This window comes from Bubalus bubalis, chromosome 2 (genome assembly GCF_019923935.1).
Source record: "Bubalus bubalis isolate 160015118507 breed Murrah chromosome 2, NDDB_SH_1, whole genome shotgun sequence".
Classification (NCBI taxonomy): domain Eukaryota; kingdom Metazoa; phylum Chordata; class Mammalia; order Artiodactyla; family Bovidae; genus Bubalus; species Bubalus bubalis.
Window position 1 is genome coordinate 99,826,529 of NC_059158.1, and position 19,866 is coordinate 99,846,394.

The following is a 19,866-nucleotide window of genomic DNA, read 5'->3' on the forward strand; positions in this document are numbered from 1 at the left end:
AATATAATACAATGAGACAAACAATGTCTCATCCAAATGATTGAAGGTATGCTTAATAAATATAGTGTATTTTTAAATAGTTACTGACTTTATGTAACTTTAATCTGCTAAATGCATAAGATTAAATTTTCATTTATTTGAGATTATCTAAAAAGAAATACGAGTCACTGAGAAGCTGGAAGCCCCTTTGGAATAAGTATCCTGTTAAACACATAAAAAATAGCTTCATGAGTTTTCTTAGACTATCAAGAAGGCACTAATCATTTCAATTATCTTTTTCACCTTATATTCTTTTTAACACAAGAGGTCAATGAACAGTTCTTCATTAAATACTGACATCAAACATAACACATAACAGAAGTTGTAGAGAATGGCAGGTATAAGTAGCGACACCAGGAAGGAAAACACTTGATTTTACTATCAACAACAATGACATGTAGGTCATAATGCCTTTCTAGCATGGTGGTCTAACAGTCTATATATAACCACACAATAGCTTACTATTAAAAGCCTCAGCAGTTTTCTCACTTCCAGTAGCAATTTGGTTTTAAAAGCCCACTGTTTTCATATCTGAGTAATACTTCCACCTTGTCATTTCCCACCAATCTCTCAAATCATTATTGTTGGATTCTGGGTATTTCTAATATTCTTATGGTCAAATTTTCAGATGTCTCCATGAATTTATCTCTGTAGTGCTTCTTTAAATTTTTTTTTATAGCAATTTCTGAGGACTCTACTGAACAAAATACAGTTCTTTCTACTGTGTCTACTTTCACATAAATCTGTCTCCATTAATAGCAGATAATGAGATACAATATTGTCAATGGTAAAAATAATGGTTTAGTTCTACAAGAAAACTGCAAAATAATTTCAAGATCAAAAATTCTGGAAATCAGGTTTTCAAGCCTTTTTTATTAGAAAACTTAAATTATTACCTTTTTAAAAAAGGAAGTAGCCAATATCCATTTTTGAATTTTTTCAAACAAATAGTAATAAGGGATAGCAAACTAGGATAAGAAAACACATTAGAAGACAGCTTTCTACTTCATACAACTTCTAGTTAACTCTTCCTATTCATTCACCTATTTCTGGTCAGCAGCAAGAAGAAAAAAATATCCATTTATTTTTGCCTCTTTTTTGGATCTTCCAAGGTGAGCTTCATTTACCTGAATACAAACACAAGCTAGGGGAAACGGCTTTTATATTGGCATTGACCAAGTACATGTCTCATGAACCAGGAAATCCTGCCTTCTATGGCTTCTTTCGTAGTTTAGAGTCCAATGGTTATTGAACCAACTGAAAGCTGAACGAAATTCAAAACGACAGATTGACAACGAATAACGGAAACACACGGAATCCTCTTGGTTGTCATTTTTTTTCTAAGAGACAAATCCCTAGCATTCTGTAAATAAAATTATAAATACTAAAGAAATGATGAGAATTTCACATCGGGGAAAGGATCATTTCTTATCATAATAAATATTTTGGTACAAATTTTAAAAAAACGTATAAAAGTTTAGTACCTTTGGGTACTTTTTTCTAATAAAACCATACCTGCTTCAGAACTTGTTTGATTATAGCTGCTAACAATGCTGTTTGGTATCACTGGAGTGGAGGACGTTGAAATTCTTGACTGAGGTGGATTGGGATGTAATGAATTTCCTAAAGCCATGCCCGACTGACTGAGCATCCCACAGTTCCCGCTAGCCTGAATCTGATTTATTAAACCTGTAAGATGGTGGTTTGGGACTGGACTGTTACTGTGAACAAAGTTAGTGTTTGCATTGTGGCAGTGCACGGCTTCCCCTCTTAAAGGTATGCTCTGTGTCAGTGAATTCTGAAGAACACTGGAGTTCATACTGGGATCTGTAAAATGCAGCTGGTTAGCAGAGCAAGGCAAAGCAGTATTTGAGCCCCCACAACCCGGGGTACTATTGCTACTCAAGTGAGAGCTTTGACAACTCATAGACTGTAGTAACTGAGACATTGAACTGATGGGAAACGACCCCTGACCCTGCTTCCTTAGCAAGTCGGGTCCAGGTTTAGGAACTGCAGAACTATCCATTTGAGACTGTCTGAGCAAACTCAACACTGTGGTAGGTGGCTGTTTTCTTTTCCGCAATGAGTCTTTTTGCTGAGACATCAGCTTATCTCTTAGTGCTGCTCGACCACTTTGCCCTTCACCTGACGGGAGAAGCATGTTGGCAGTAGGAGGGAACATGGTGTTTAAAGTGCTATGTCCTTCAGTGTTGCCACTGCCAGCAACAGCTCCAGAATTGCTACTGCTGCTACTGTTGTTACCAGCAAGTTTGTTTTGATTTGCTAGCTGTGCTTTGGCTGCTGCTGAGAGTAAACTACTTGCTGGAAAGGAGGCAGCATTGTGCTGGTTCAAGATCTGATTTAAAGGCATTCCCAGCAAACCAGGCTGACTCTTTACAGAACCACTTCCGGCAGATGCAGTAGGAAAAGCTGCACTGCTTGGGGGATTTAGTACATTACTCATTCCAGCAATTAATGGGTTAGGGATATCCTTGTACTGATGATGTCCATCGGACTTGGTAGAAGGGCTTGATGGCATTGATGGCCTTGGGGACCCTATTGTTGACCTTGGTGACCTGGGTGGAACCTTAATACCACTGCAATTGGCCTGGGGTCCTAGAGGTGGCATCATGAAATTTCCGTGATCTGATGATGTGGAAGATGAGCGTGATCTTTGGGGCGATGCCTCAATCCTTCCAATTCCAGTCCCCATCATGTGCACTGGGGATGTCACTGGAGAAGGGGACAGGGAGGTTGAAGCTGAATGCTGAACTCTTTGTACATGACTCCCATGATTCATATGACCAGGTTTTACGGTTGGCAAAGGGAGATTACTTGGCAAAGGAACAACAGCAGGAGGCATGCTTACATTCATCACAGGTACCTGAGAGTGGACATTTGAATGGAAACTAGTTGGATTAATGATAACAGGGTTCTGATTCACCGGTTTACTAGGAATAGGGTCAAGAATGCCAAGTGGATCTTTCTCAGATGTTAATGGCTTTTTCTGAAGAGCACAAGAAGGTGGAGGAGGGGGAGGTGGGCCTTGGGGTGGTTTGTGGTGGAACATTGCTCGTGGTATTTCCATATTAGTTGAAAAATTACACATTGGTTTTTTCATTACTGGACTCTTTGTAGTCAAGGTTGGGGAAAGAGGTATATTAGTCCTTCCAGCCATTGCACAGGATGACTGTACAGGAGAACCATGTAGCATTACTGAAGGTGGAGAAAGAGGAGTCCTATTCAGGTGAATAGGACTAGAATTGGGAGCTCCGTGAAAACCAGGATTATTTCTTGTGAAGACATCAGGGCTTCCAAGTGGGTCAGTCCTTGGCGAGATCGAGCCGTCTCCATATATCTGGGAACCTGACGATGCGGGGCTGGGCAGGCCTCCATGGCTGCCACGGAATGGAGACTTCTGTCCATGCTCATTGCTGCCCAATCTCTGCCGGGGGTAGACAGGGTGGAGTTCCTGTTGCTGACTTCCAGGCAGTTCTTGTACATATAGTCTTCCCATGGTGTTTGATGATCCAATCATTAACTTGAAAGGATTCTTACATTCAGGCATTACAGAATTTGTAATTCCTTCATGTGACTTATTTCTTACAGATCTTGGAGTTGCTGCCCGTGAAGGTACTACTGGAGTTGCATCTGATGTGAAAGAGAGAGAGAAAAAAAATCTGTAAGTAGTCTCAATCCTTTCGTGTGAAAATGGAGGAAGGGAAGGAAAGGAGAAAATGAGAAAGGAAGGGCATCTGGAAAAAGAAATTTGCAAATAGAAACTGTGACTCTGCAATAAAAAAAAGGTTTGTATTCTACAATAAATTTTGTCTGAAAAAAATGCACATTATTCTTCCTTAATTGACCAAAGGTTCTCAATAACTGCTCATTATGCTTGTTTACCTTCTATCTGTTAAGAAAGGATGGGGCTCTGAATCTGTACATACAGACATTAGTCATTCTAATAATGTTTATCATATGTAAAATCAAGATTGACAGCGCAGATGGAAATGATAATGTTATTATCATTTTGATTTGAATTTTTTTAAGAATACAGTTACAAGAGAAAATTGTAATCTGTCTGGCACACTATTTTTTGGATGATTTAAATGAACTGCCATTTTCACCAGAAAATTTTTTACCTTATAAATGTTTCTATAAACCTCCACAAGACAGCTACAAAAACTCTTTCTTATCCCAACATTTTCACTGTGACAGTAAAAGAGTCTTAATTTTTGTGAATTAAGTAAACAGGATTCTCAATCTTTTATAAAGGGAGTGGTAACAATAGTAAATACAGTGAAGTTAAATAATCATGCTAACTTCACATCAAGTTGGTAATACTGCAACACTTCAATTACTTTACCCTTAATCAGTCATTGTTGTAAAAACAGCCTTCATCAACCAACTTTGGTAAAAGACTGCAATTCTTTTATTAGGATAGAATTCTTATGCAAAATTTAGTCAGAGTGCGACCATCTTCAGTATTGGGTTCCAACTGAGAATTCTCTTTTTAGAGTGCATTGCTCCCTTGCTGGTTTTTTGGAATCCCTTCAGTTCTTTCAGAGATCAGACAGAATACAGGCAACAAAAGCAGGCTGGTTCATCACACAGAATTTTCATTCAATCATGTCAGAATTCTAGTTTTAAGTTTTTTTAGTCCCTAAAGATGTTTAACTATTTTATAAAGTTGTGACTTCTAAAACAGGGGTGGCAAATAAAATTAGCTTCATATGCCAATTCTCATCAACTGGTGGTGGCTGCTTACAGAACTGTGCTGAAAAGGATGCTGAGCTCTAGCTGGGCTGCATGAGAAAATGCCAATGATTCTATTAAGGGCACAGGACATGGGAGTGGTACTGTTCGCACTATATACTGGCCATCCCAATTCTGAGACCTACAGCATATCAGCAAGTATACTCTCAGATTCATTTGCAATCAGAGGTATATGTACTTGAATGGATAATTACACATTTTAGATAAATATACTTCTACCTGCTGGGTACTATAAGGTTGAATCATAATGTAACAATTTCTGAGACAGTAGTTTTCAACCTGGATAAACAGAAGTCTTGATAGGTTACAATTAAGAAGTAAAAGAATGCAGTGAACATATATATATTTTTCTTGGGAGGTGTGGACCTTTTGTTTCTGGCATGGTAGAGATTCTTTGATAGAGTGATTTCTGGACAATACATGAAAATTAAGAGAAACAATCATATAAGAGAATTGCAGTAGATAAAATCAACTGAAATCATTTTTTTTGTTAAAGAAAGTTTTAAAGTTCATAATCAAGGCAGTAACACATGAAATGTTTGGGGCACTAAGCATGGCATTCAGTGCGAACAGAGTTGTCTCTATTAATATCACTAACATCATTACAGGACTGACTGTCCTCTTCAGTAATAAAACCACCAAATTGTGTCTTTTCTTGTTTATTTATATAGCCATCTATAGTTCAATGATAAGAAATATAGACATTGGCATTTTTATGTTCAACAGAATTTACAAAGGAGCTGATGTTTAGAAAGGATTTCTTCCCTACTGGGGAAAAATAGTTACCATTTTAAAAATAACAGGAATACTAAATAAGTAAAAGCCATGCTGCTGTTATGTGGCAGTAAGGAATTAAAGTATTACAAGAGTTGGGAAATGTAAATGTTGGGCACTCAACAAGTGCTTTCCTGTATATCAAATAGACTTTTTAAAAGAGATAAGTTACATGTTTTATGCACGTAAAACAAAGAGAGGTGAAAACTACTGAGCCTTCTTAATCCTTAAGTATTTAAATCCTAACCTTTTAATATAGTTTAATATTAAAAAATTAAAATAAATGCTATGCCTGAAGCTGGTAAAAGAGCAGAAATTAATCCAATCAAGTATATAGTTTTAAAAGGAGATGGAGATATACCTTATATGCCTATATTAATTTAATTAAACATTTATCTTTAATTTCATTAATGAAACTAGAATGTATAGAATATGACAAAGGACCTAGATCAAGATTCTGCTTCAGTCATTAAAAAGGTAACAAGGCAGACTCTGTAGGCAGGGCTGAAACTGCTATGATGTGAAGTGAGAACAGCAGTAAATATGAGTACGTGCAAACACATGTGCAAGGTACAGTGTGAAAATGAAAACACACTTACATCAAGGTGGCAGGACAATGGTAATTTTAAATAGCTTATTACTATTAAATGTTTTTAAATTGTTGCAATACCTTATAATTAAAAAAATGTAGCTCGTTAAAAGAAATAAAAATTCACTAAAGTATTTTTTTCTTACATACCTTAGTGGAGCAATTTTTCTGATCATTCCTGTTAAAATTTAAAGGTTAGTTTAAAGGTAATAGGGTTACTGAAGAGGAGCTCTCTGCTAATAATTGTCAAATTTGTCTCTCCCTGCCCTCTTCACAGAATTCTAGGAGTGACCTGTATGGTATCACAACTGCTTCTCTTTGTATCTAAAGCTATCAGTAATTTGGCCCCAATTTACTTATGCAGGTATAATTTTCTACTTGTGTCACATTAGTCTCCACCTCATTCCTTAACTATTCCATAGTTGTTCTGGACAAGAATTTTATTTTCCTTATATGTCTAAATCCTACTATTTCCCAGGGCTGGTTCAAATCTGAGTTCTACAATAAAGCTTTCTGATCACTGCAGGTTACACTCCTCATTCCTATTTTTTTTAACGCAGAGCAATGTTACTTATCTTTCACAAACAAATGCTTTGGTGTTCAGCCATATTTTATCCAGAATTACTATTCAAGTGTTAACTGTAATATTTTGGAGAGTTCATATTATAGCCCTTACGAAGAAAAGCTCCTCAGCCTCAAAGTATAATTCCACAAATTACATATGAATCATAAAGCGAAAATGTACCTCAGTAATGGACATAACTTTAACCAAGCAATCAAACTTGATGTCATCAATATGGGATTAAACTGCCATTATGTGCTTCCTAATGAAGACATAATATCATCTATGCAGTATTCCTACCAAACTGTGTTTAACTTCAATAAAAATATAAGGAAGCAATCAGGCAAATCCAAACTGAGGAACATCTATAAAACTGGCCTAGACTCTTAAAAAATATCAATGTCATGAAAGATTTAAAAAGACTGGGGAACCAGTGTAGATTAAGGAAATAAAACAACTAATTACATCACAGTTGCATCATATTTGCATTCTGCATTAAAAAAAGAGATTGGGTTGAAAAAAGCTGTAAGAATATTATTAGGACAACTGGAGAAATCTGAATATAGACTGCATATTAGATAATACTATTATATCAGTTTTAAATTTCCTGAATATGATAATTAGACTGTGGTTTATGTAAGAGAACATCCATGTGTGTTGAAATACTTATGGGTGAACTGTCACAATTATCTGTAGCTCCTGAAACAAAATATTAATTGGTAAGTCTAGGGTATTTAATGAATTGTTTATGTAATTTTTCTGCAGCTTTGAAATTTTTTAAAACTGAAAGCATGTGTGCATGCATGTGTTGGATGGAGGTGTAAAAAGTTCCTGGCAAGGTGATTTCTGTTAGTGGGCATTCAATATACAGCTATTAAATGACTCAAAGCATAATACTGCTAGTTCTTGACAACATTGCTAGCTGTATTTGTGGACTGATACTACATACTCCAATTCAGCCCTAGGAAAAAGGCTACATTTGTTTCCTAAAAACCAATGACCCTTTCTCTTTTGTTAGCTCAGCTCTATGTACCTTCATAGTATTTGTAGGTGCTATTTGGTGTTTATTCTGCTCATTTAACTAAATGACTCGGATAGGGAATTTTGGGAGACAACTTCATGGGAATTTTTCAGAACTAATTATCAATTGTAGTGAAAAGATAAAACATACATAATTTTAAATGCATTGTGTGTGGTTGAAAAGTGGACTCAGAAAATGCTTGGCAAGGTGGTTTCTAGTGACTCCTTCTCCAGGAGTCACTAGAGGAGTGGGGGAGGAAAATTCCTAAACCCTTCACCATATTACATACTTGTTCCTCCTCCGGGACTGGTGAGCACCAGAGAAGGGTGTGGGGTTTCCATGCTTTTATGAAGTGTGGCCACTGCAATGATTTTTCTTTTATGTATGCATAGCTTTGTGACATCTTCATCTGCTTTAACATCTTCTGCAGTTCTTTGTTTCACAGCAGCTCCAGGATCAAAATTAAACACCTGGAAAAAGCACAGCCTTTGTTTAAAATATGTCTGCAAAAATATTAAGTAAAAAGATCCCCTTGTTAAAAAAAAAGAAGTTCTGCATAGATTAACCCATATATCTGAAGAAAACTTTCTCAAGTTTTTAAATTTAAGAAAAGCAACTTTATATATAATGTAATAAATACCTTCTGCTGAACTTATGGTTTTTAGTGGCAGGGAAAATAATGAAAATTATTCTATGACAGCCAAGATAAATACATGGAAAAGTATAGTATCTGATAATGTTCCCAATTTTAGGTACTTCCTTCTGTTACAATAGTACAAAAAAACATATAAAATACAGTTAAAACCCCTAAAATCTGACATTGCTACATGCTAATTTTTTCTTTGGCTTTATTTTATTGCTATATTACCTTTTTACTGATTAAAAAAATCTACTACTCTATTTAAAAAATATTTATTGTATATATACATATAAGCTGTTTCAAGTGCTTTTTCTTGAAAGAGGTGACACAAATAAAAAAGAAAAAGTTGTGTATTGATCTTTAGTTCTGAGATTAGCACTATTGTAGGTATTCAGAGAATAATGACCTGTGTCTATAGTATATATTTATAATCATTTAAAATGATTTTGCTTTTTACCTTGCAAAAGAGTAGAACAGTTTCACTTTTGGCTAGAAAGGTTCAGCTTTGTGATTTTAGAAATATTTGTGGCAGATTTATCAACACCAGTGCTAAAAATAACATTGCAGACTGAGCAGTAAGGAAAGAAAATACTGCACTATTAAAGAGTGAGCATGGGTATAGCTCTAAGAAAAAGGTGCAAAAGAGGTGGTTTTTTTTGCAAAAGAGATTTTGATGAAATATTTAATAGGAATATAGGTTTGTCACCTTTGAAAATGACTCTTGGACTTGAACTATTTTCCACAATTTTTACGCATTCCAAAATGCATGCAAAAGGTATCTAACTTAAGACTTTAAAATGCATATATGATTGGAGAAGTAATATAAAAATGAAATGCCAAATGAGAAAAGCAAATATATGAAACACCTAAAAAATAAAAAATTGCTGATACATCTATTGCAAAATGGTTACCTTGGGAAGAATAAGAGGACATTCCAAGCCACACTTGCATGTTCCGTCAGTAAGCAGGTATGTTTTAACCTGCTCCAAGCAAGATAACAAAGACCCACTGGGACTGTAAAAATAGTTTAAAAAAACATCAGGAAATAATTCTGACTGCACATATTACATGAAAAAAAGGCATAATTTATAGTCTCACTGTCCTTCACAGGATAATATTTTCCTACTAAGGAAAAGCATTTTCTTTGTCAATATTATGTTAGCTACTAAATTATAGCCTTTAACACTATTGCTCTTTCTTTTGAACCAAAATATTTCTCAGAAAAATACAGATCTTCATAGAAAAACAAAAGTACTTTGACAACCAAGAGCAGAGTAAGGATGAAAAAAATGATATTCTTAAAAAAGTGTAGGTAAGAAGGAACAAGAAAACTACATGAAAGTAATCATTATCATTTTGAACCAGAAGATCTATTTTGAAAGCTGTTTGGAGAAAAACTGAAATTTAGGAATGTGTTGGAGGTCAAATCAGAAAGTCACTAAGTCTATGAAAGTTTGGGCTAACAAGTTCTTTCCTTTAATCTTGCCACTCTAGGACCAAGTTGTCCCTCTGTAAAAACAAGTCTCTCTTGTTTCTTCCTCATTCATGTGTTTCTTTAAATACAGTTCAGAATGTTGCCAAGCTCAAATTCTAGTGAAGAGCCACGGTGGACTGATAAGGATGGGGAACTCGAGGAAACAGTTTTAGGTGGCAGAAAAGTGCCTTACAGGCCTTACAGCTGGTGACTGGGTAGTGCTCTCAATGTTACTACTCTTTGGGTGACAGAAGTCAGTATTACGTGATTACTGATCAAATTTAAGTCTATACATTAGGTACTAATTCAGATGACAGGTTAAGTCTTTAATGTTTATTTACATGAGGATTAGTTTAAAATGGGCAATTTTTATCTTAGGACTTTCATTATTAACGTATTGATCTTACAACTTGCATACATATTATGTTTTGAAATTATTATATACTTTTCATTCAAGAATATCTTTTATTTATGACTATTTACCAAAACTTTCACTTAACGCCTTCTGATAAAATTTCCAGAAACAATACTCTCCATTTTGTAAACAGAGCATTACACTACTTGTCGTTGTTCAGTCGCCTAGTCATGTCTGACTCTTTGAGACCCCATGGTCTGCAGCATGCCAGGCCTCCCTGTCCCTCACCATCTCCTAGAGTTTGCCCAAGTTCATGTTCATTGCCAGTGATGACGTCCAGCCGTCTCATCCTCTGACACTCTCTTCTCCTTCTGCCCTCAATCCTTCCCAGCATCAGGGACTTTTCCAATGAGTAGTCTGTTCTCATTAGATGACCAAAATACTGGAGCTTCAGTGTCACTATCAGTCCTTCCAGTGAATATTCAGGGTTGATCTCTCTTAAGACTAACAGGTTTGATCTCCTTGCTGTCCAAGGGACTTTCAGGAATCTTCTCAAGCAACACAGTTCGAAGGCATCAATTTTTTGGCATTCTGTTTTCTTTATGGTCCAGCTCTCACAACCATATGTGACCACTGGGAAAACCATAGCCTTGACTATACAGATCTTTGTCTGCAGAGTAATGTTTCTGCTTTTCAGCACACTGTCTAAGTCTGTCATCACTCTGCTGCCAAGCAGCAATCAATGAACTTCTGATTTCATGGCTGAAGTCACCATTCGCAGTGGATTTGAACCCCAAGAAGAGGAAATCTGTTACTACTTCCACCTTTCCCCCTTCTATTTGCCATGAAGTAATGGTGGCAGATGCCATGATCTTAGTTTTTTTTTTAGTATTCAGTCTTAAGCTGGCTCTTTCACTGTCTTCCTTCACCCTCATCAAGAGGCTCTTTAGTTTTTCTTTGCTTTCTGCCATTAGAGTGGTATCATTGGCATATCTGAGGTTGCTGATATTTCTCTTGCCTATCTTGATTCCAGCTTGTGACTCATCCAGCCTGGCATTTCTCATCATGTGCTCAGCACATAGGTTAAACAAACAGGGTGACAGAAGACAGCCCTGTCCTACTCCTTTCTTGATCTTGAACCAATCAGTTGTTCCATACAGGGTTCTAACTGTTGCTTCTTGACCCATAAACAGGTTTCTCAGGAGACAGGTAAGATGGTCTAGTATTCCCATCTCTGTAAGAGTTTTCCACAGTTTGCCATGATCCACACAGTCAAAGGCTTTAGGGTAGTCAATGAAACAGAGATAGAGGTTTTTCTGAAATTCTCTTGCTTTCTCTATAATCCAATGAATGTTGCCAATTTGATCTCTAGTTCTTCTTGCTTTTCTAAACCCAGCTTGGACATCTGGAAGTTCTTGGTTTGCTGAAGCCGAGCTTGCAAGATTTTAAGCATGACCTTACTAGCATGGGAGATAAGTGCGATTGTCTGATGGTTAGCACATTCTTTGGTACTACCCTTCTCGGAAATTGGGATGAGGATTGACCTTTTCCAGTCAATCTTATACACTGCTTTTTACAGACCTTTTACACTCCTAGGTGTAGACTATTCTGCTTCTACAAAAATACAGGTAGTAGTTTGGTGTCTATAAATAAACCTGCTTTAGAATGCAATTCATATTTTATTTATGGACAACCATATAAATGACTTTCTGCTGCTGCTAAGTCACTTCAGTCGTGTCCGACTCTCTGTGACCCCAGAGACGGCAGCCCACCAGGCTCCTCCGTCCCTGGGATTCTCCAAGCAAGAACTGGACTGGGTTGCCTTAAGCATGTAGAAAAATCACAATTAAAATCCTCAACTTTGTTAACTCATTCATTTATTTGGGCTAACATTTTTTTCCAGATGATATGCAAAGAATAAGAATTCCCATATTACAGATTGGAGTTCTACCCATTGGGAGGGCCAGCAAGGTGTTTTGGAGGTCTGGTAGCTTTGATAAAACAAAATCACTAGTTATTATGTGAAGAATTCAAGAATACTGTGAAAAGAAACTGTCTCATGTGTTACGGTTAAAGAAAGTCTATGAATGAATCCTAAAGGATTTAATTGTAAATTAAACTTGAATACAAGAATTCCTGAATTCTATAATATTAGAGTACTCCAGACACTGTAGAAACACTTCCTCTCAATCAGTCAGTTGGGCTCTTTCCTTCAGTTGCAGCTCTTTAATTAACTTTTGGGAGTAATAATTAACATAAAAATAGTTAGAAGTCTTACGGCATAGATAAAGCTTAGAAGATTGGAAGCAGGTGGGAAATTTAATGTGCAGCCTCAATGCCACCCTGAGGCAGGAACAGCTAGAAACTAAACTAAAAATTATAAGCAAACTACACATTGCAAAGGAAGCTATAGAAGGAGGGCTAGCCTCTTATATACGTTCAAGTGGTAAGTTAACCAGTTACACATACACATGAAGCAAACCTATGCTGGGTTTAATTTATCTGAAGGTGTTTTAGCTTATCTGGCAAAGTTAGTTTCCAAAATAATCCCTAGTGTGCAGATTTGGGTTGGGAGAATTAAAACTAACTCATTCTAACAGTAAAGTCTACTCAGACTTGGGATGTCATGAGCAAGACAACTGACAGACTTCCAGACTGAATTTGCCTTAACTCTCAGCAACCTAAAAAGCTGATTTATCTTTCACAGGGAGAAAGAAGAAACAAAATAAAACAAAACAAATAAACTGAAATTATCAAGATTTTTGGAGTTAACTGCTCTTAGTTGTAAATATATAACATTTGCTCCTTACAGACTAGAACAACTGTAAACAGGAACACAACACCGGTGTCTTGCTACATTACACTGATAAAGTATTCCTGGAAGTTTGGTAACAGGATTGGCAATAGAAACACTTTGGGAAAGTTATCCCTCGTGTCCTCATCCATCTAATCTTTAATGGGGTGAGCTCCACGTTCCCTGCTTTCTTATCCCTTCACTTCAATTAATACAGAGCACCTCCTAAATATTACAGAAATTAAAAAAGATGTTCAAAAGAATTTCAGTTGGCCATTAAGTTTACCTCAAGAAATAACTTCTACCAAACAAACAAATCCAGGACAGGATCTGAATTGACTTCTGAGATGTTATAGTACAAAACTGTCTGAGTATGTATCATGTGAAATTCCTCATTTATATAAAATACAGCTTTGCACAAACAAGAATTTCACTGAAGCTGAGATACAAATAAAAGTAATAATGATGAACTGAAAGCAACATAATTAATCTAATGATGCAATGTGATATCTTTTAAAAAGTTCTCTTCATCATAGCTTTTTAAAAAAGTACATCACAGAGAAAAATTTATGGTATCCTACTCACATATTTACCAATAAACTACAAAGTAAGGAACTTAGGTGCCAATTATTTAATAATAAGACTAAAAGTTCTTGCCAACAGTTATTTCATTCAACTTGCTCAACATAACAAAGACCATCAAAATTTAAAATAACAGGTATTTACATGTAATCTGTATGATTTTTACTTGTGAGATGACTCCATCATGACTTTTTCTTTTTTATTATTATATGCAGGGAATAGATTAAAAACTGCACAGAAAAAACAGGAAAATTATTTTTAGTTAATATCAGGCATTAAGAAACTGGTAATTGAAACTGCCTATAGAGAAAAACACAACCTTACATCAGAGTAGCCAGCGGAAGCACTATGAAGGACAATAATATTGTCAGGAGACATCGGGTCTATTTTCAGTATTTTACATTCTCCTGCGAATGTGGTAATGACGCTCATGGGTTTCTTTTAGAAATCTTCATCTTTTTCTTTATCCTTGTTAGAGAGATAAGCAGGGCGACACTTTATATAAACACAAATAATGCATAAAAATCCTCTCTTGTAACCTAAGGCAGGTTTTATATTGCAAAATAATATAAATAAAAACACAATATTTCCAGCACAAAGATCATTTATTCAAATTGACTTGAGGTGCTACCAGTCACAATATTTTATGTTCTCAGAGGAACAGGCTGTACCTTCTTTATTTGGTGGCTGCAAACTTGGAGATAATGCAGGGAATAGGAAGGGCTCACCTGATGTAAAGCACTCCATTTTGATCCACACGACGCTGCCAACCCACAGGAACTTGTATAGCTGGAAGACCTCCATCCTTGTCCCCTCCGTCACACTCCTTGCCTCCATTCATTTTCTGTGTCTGCTTAGGACTCCCCAAAGATATCAGCAATAAGATGATGTCCTTGTATTACAGGGCATCGTGGCCTTCAAAAATGGCCAATGCAGCACAGTTTTCCCCAGACTGTACAAAATGCATTGGGAAGCTTCGGCTCAGTTTGGAACCAAGTCCTTGAAATCTGCCATTGTAGAAAAAATCAGTTTCCCATTATAATCTACATTAAATAACCAATATTTAATTCCTAAGGATGGTCTACATGGGTAAAAACAAGTGCTTCTGACTAATGAAAATCATATTCAGCAATGCTGGTACCTGTCTGAAGTGGGAGAGGGGAGGAGTGTAAGTTTTTAGTTCAACATTTTGTCTTGAACCTTCATGTTGGACTAAAACAACCTCTATTGTTTAAAAACTGGTCTCATTTTTATAGTGTGAGTCAGTTAATATTTTCAGGTACTACCCGCCTTTATAGGCCACATTCTTTAAAGTTTCTCTTCATCTTCCAATCTGAATCCAAGATGTTGCAAGTTGGTTCATTTGATGTTTTCATGTCTTCAAAATTCCAATAAGGTAGCCTGAAACACATATAAATATGTAAACACTATATTTAATAATGAAAAACTGAGAAGCTGCACACTTTTAAAAATGGAATAAACCGGTAAGTGGAGCAAGCCATTTTGATGTCCTTTGCCGTCAAATCACATGTCAAAGTCAACTTTTCTTCTTCCAGCTTGATCTACTTACTCCAGATCAACCAGTCTGCTGGCTCTTCAACACATGTAGCTTTCTAATTACTAGAGACAGACTCATGACCATGGCATTACACATATATACAACCTCCTTCTGGCAATAAAAACATATCTATCACCTCTTGTGACCTAACAACTAGAAAGCTGTGTGTTAATACAATCACTTTTGATTACTCTTTAATTCTACAAACCCCTATGATTAACTTTTCTAATCATTATATTCACCTAAATAAGAGGTTTTTTTTTTTTGAAGAGAAAATTAAAAGGAAAAAACACACACGTGCATTCCCAAGTATGAGAAGACTTTCCCCCACTGTTCTTGGCTATAAGAGTGGGAATCACTTTACCTAAGATTTACAAATTCCCTTCTATTACGGAGTATTCTCTTAATTCCTTTTTTTGTGTCACAAGGTACTGTCTGGGGAGAAGACACATTGGCCTGAAACAGCAGCAGTCAGTGCTAAGGTGGAATGCTACAAGAAGTCATCTTAATGGAACTGGTGAATAAACAAATATGGCAAATAAATTTTTAAAAAGATTTAGTACTTAATTCTGGTGAAGAATGTGATACCACAACTGCCAGCATTGTTGTGGCAAACAAGATTTTTTAAATCAATTTAAAACACAGTGTGTGATTACCTCGTGGAACTCATGAAAGTACACTAAAGGATGAATGAAAAGAACTATTCTAGTGTTACATGAGTGGGGCTTGTAGTTTGTTGCTAAAAATTACTGGTGACAGCATCATCCACGATTAAAAATGCTGAATCTTAAACAACTTAACTGAAAGTAAAGGTAACATGCTCTCAAAAACTCTGTTAAATGACCCAAGATTCATATCACAGTATTAAGACTTTAAATTTTTAATAAAAAGTAATATTTTAGATAGTTTTATATATGCATGTATGACTCAGTCAACAAATTAAATAAATTAAACAGTGTTAATAGACATAAAACTACTCAAGTGCCAAACCTTTCTTCAGATTTTTTCATTGGGAAAGTAGGAGAATACTTTATAATTAAAAGCATTATGTATTCAGGCATATGCCTTATTTGCTGCCTTGGCTGTGAGGCAGATTAAAGAGGAGCTACCCCACGTCGGAGGTCTGGGGCAGAAGCTGGGAGGACCCTATGCCTGAAGGGCGGCAGCCAAGAGGAGTTACCCGACGTCCGAGGTCAGGCGCAGCTGCCGAGAGTGCCAGGCTGCGACAGCGCAGGAACGGCCGAGAAGAGCTACCCAAGTCCGAGGTGAGGGGCGGCAGCCGAGAAGAGCTACCCCGCATCCGAGGTCAAGGGTGGCGGCTGAGAGGAGCTACCCCACACCCCCCATGCCCGAGGCCAGGGGCAGCAGCTGGGAGGACCAACCCCACGTCCAAGGAGCAGTGGCTGCGCGGGCGCAGGAGGGCCTAGAGGAGCTATCCCACGTTGAAGATCAGGAAGGGTGGTGGTGAGGAGATACCCCTCATCCAAGGTAAGGAGCAGCGGCTGCGCTTTGCTGGAGCAGCCATGAAGAGATACCCCACACCCAAGGTATGAGAAACCCAAGTAAGATGGTAGGTGTTGCAAGAGGGCATCAGAAGGCAGTCACACTGAAACCATACTCATAGAAAACTAGTCAGTCTACTCACACTAGGACCACAGCCTTGTCTAACTCAATGAACTAAGCCATGCCCGTGGGGCAACCCAAGACGGGCGGGTCATGGTGGACAGATCTGACAGAATGTGGTCCACTGGAGAAGGGAATGGCAAACCACTTCAGTATTCTTGCCTTGAGAACCCCATGAACAGTATGAAAAGGCCAAATCATAGGATACTGAAAGAGGAACCCCCAGGTCAGTAGGTGCCCATTATGCTACTGGAGATCAGTGGAGAAATAACTTCACAAAGAATGAAGGGATGGAGCCAAAGCAAAAACAATACCCAGCTGTGGATGTGACTGGTGATAGAAGCAAGGTCTGATGCTGTAAAGAGCAATATTGCATAGGAACCTGGAATGTCAGGTCCATGAATCAAGGCAAATTGGAAGTAGTCAAACAAGAGATGGCAAGAGTGAATGTCGACATTCTAGGAATCAGCAACCTAAAATGGACTGGAATGGGTGAATTTAACTCAGATGACCATTATATCTACTACTGTGGGCAGGAATCCCTTGGAAGAAATGGAGTAGCCATCATCGTCAACAAAAGAGACGAAATGCAGTACTTGGATGCAATCTCAAAAACGACAGAATGATCTCTGTTCGTTTCCAAGGCAAACCATTCAGTATCACAGTAATCCAAGTCTATGCCCCAACCAGTAACACTGAAGAAGCTGAAGCTGAATGGTTAAGACCTACAAGACCTTTTAAAACTAACACCCAAAAAAGATGTCCTTTTCATTATAGGGGACTGGAATGCAAAAGTAGGAAGTCAAGAAACACCTGGAGTAACAGGCAAATTTGGCCTTGGAATACGGAATGAAGCAGGGCAAAGACTAATAGAGTTTTGCCAAGAAAATGCACTGGTCATAGCAAACACCCTCTTCCAACAACACAAGAGAAGACTCTACACATGGACATCACCAGATGGTCAACACCAAAATCAGATTGATTGTATTCTTTGCAGCCAAAGATGGAGAAGCTCTATACAGTCAATAAAAACAAGACCAGGAGCTGACTGTGGCTCAGATCATGAACTCCATATTGCCAAATTCAGACTTAAATGGAAGAAAGTAGAGAAAACCACTAGACCATTCAGATATGACCTAAATCAAATCCCCTATACAGTGGAAGTGAGAAATAGATTTAAGGGCCTAGATCTGATAGATAGGAGTGCCTGATGAACTATGGATGGAGGTTCGTGACATTGTACAGGAGACAGGGATCAAGACCATCCCCATGGAAAATAAATGCAAAAAAGCAAAATGGCTGACTGGGGAGGCCTTACAAATAGCTGTGAAAAGAAGAGAAGTGAAAAGCAAAGGAGAAAAGGAAAGATATAAGCATGTGAATGCAGAGTTCCAAAAAATAGCAAGGAGAGGTAAGAAAGCCTTCCTCAGCGATCAATGCAAAGAAATAGAGGAAAACAACAGAATGGGAAAGACTAGAGATCTCTTCCAGAAAATGAGAGATACCAAGGGAACATTTCATGCAAAGGTGGGCTCGATGAAGGACAGAAATGGTATGGACCTAACAGAAGCAGAACATATTAAGAAGAGATGGCAAGAATACACAGAAGAACTGTACAAAAAAGATTTTTATGACCCAGATAATCACGATGGTGTGATCACTCACCTAGAGCCAGACATCCTGGAATGTGAAGTCAAGTGGGCCTTAGAAAGCATCACTACGAACAAAGCTAGTGGAGGTGATGGAATTCCAGTTGAGCTCTTTCAAATCCTGAAAGATGATGCTGTGAAAGTGCTGCACTCAATACGCCAGTAAATTTGGAAAACTCAGCAGTGGCCACAGGACTGGAAAAAGTCAGTTTTCATTCCAATCCCAAAGAAAGGCAATGCCAAAGAATGTTCAAACTACCGCACAATTGCACTCATCTCACATGCTAGTAAAGTAATGCTCCAAATTCTCCAAGCCAGGCTTCAGCAATACGTGAACCGTGAACTTCCTGATGTTCAAGCTGGTTTTAGAAAAGGCAGAGGGACCAGAGATCAAATTGCCAACATCCGCCGGATCATAGAAAAAGCAAGAGAGTTCCAGAAAAACATCTATTTCTGCTTTATTGACTATGCCAAAGCCTTTGACTGTGTGGATCACAAGAAACTGTGGAAAATTCTGAAAGAGATGGGAATACCAGACCACCTGACCTGCCTCTTGAGAAATCTGTATGCAGGTCAGGAAGCAACAGTTAGAACTGGACATGGAACAACAGACTGGTTCCAAATAGGAAAAGGAGTACGTCAAGGCTGTATATTGTCACCCTGCTTATTTAACTTATATGCAGAGTACATCATGAGAAACGCTGGGCTGGAGGAAACACAAGCTGGAATCAAGATTGCCGGGAGAAATATCAATAACCTCAGATATGCAGATGACACCACCCTTATGGCAGAAAGTGTAGAGGAACTAAAAAGCCTCTTGATGAAAGTGAAAGTGGAGAGTGAAAAAGTTGGCTTAAAGCTTAACATTCAGAAAACAAAGATCATGGCATCCGGTGCCATCACTTCATGGCAAATAGATGGGGAAACAGTGGAAACACTGTCAGTCTTTATTTTTTTGGGCTCCAAAATCACTGCAGATGGTTCTGCAGCCATGAAATTAAAAGACACTTACTCCTTGGAAGGAAAGTTATGACCAACCTAGATAGCATACTCAAAAGCAGAGACATTACTTTGCCAACAAAGGTCCGTCTAGTCAAGGCTATGGTTTTTCCTGTGGTCATGTATGGATGTGAGAGTTGGACTGTGAAGAAGGCTGAGTGCCAAGGAATTGATGCTTTTGAACTGTGGTGTTGGAGAAGACTCTTGAGAGTCCCTTGGACTGCATGGAGATCCAACCAGTCCATTCTGAAGGAGAACAGCCCTGGGATTTCTTTGGAGGGAATGATGCTGAAGCTGAAACTCCAGTACTTTGGCCACCTCATGCGAAGAGTTGACTCACTGGAAAAGACTCTGATGCTGGGAGGGATTGGGGGCAGAAGGAGAAGGGGACGACAGAGGATGAGATGGCTGGATGGCATCACTGACTCGAT

General features: G+C 37.8%; 1 protein-coding gene across 9 annotated transcripts in view; it reads right to left on the reverse strand.

Annotated features, from left to right (window-relative positions):
- The window catches only part of MBD5 (methyl-CpG binding domain protein 5), a 157,924-nt gene that overhangs the window by 46,624 nt on the left and 91,434 nt on the right, over positions 1-19,866 (reverse strand). For 7 of the 9 annotated variants that reach the window (XM_025261676.3, XM_025261696.3, XM_025261692.3 and 4 more), the window contains 4 exons: positions 14,335-15,007; positions 9,313-9,415; positions 8,051-8,231; positions 1,555-3,690 (listed from right to left, as the gene is read on the reverse strand). In XM_025261676.3, coding sequence (XP_025117461.3) covers positions 1,555-3,690; positions 8,051-8,231; positions 9,313-9,415; positions 14,335-14,447 — 2,533 coding nt within the window. In that variant the 5' untranslated portion in view covers positions 14,448-15,007. Of the gene's footprint in view, positions 1-1,554; positions 3,691-8,050; positions 8,232-9,312; positions 9,416-13,930; positions 14,075-14,334; positions 15,008-19,866 lie in introns of all 9 variants that reach the window. The other 2 variants (XM_044935644.2, XM_044935646.2) reach the window with 2 other exon arrangements.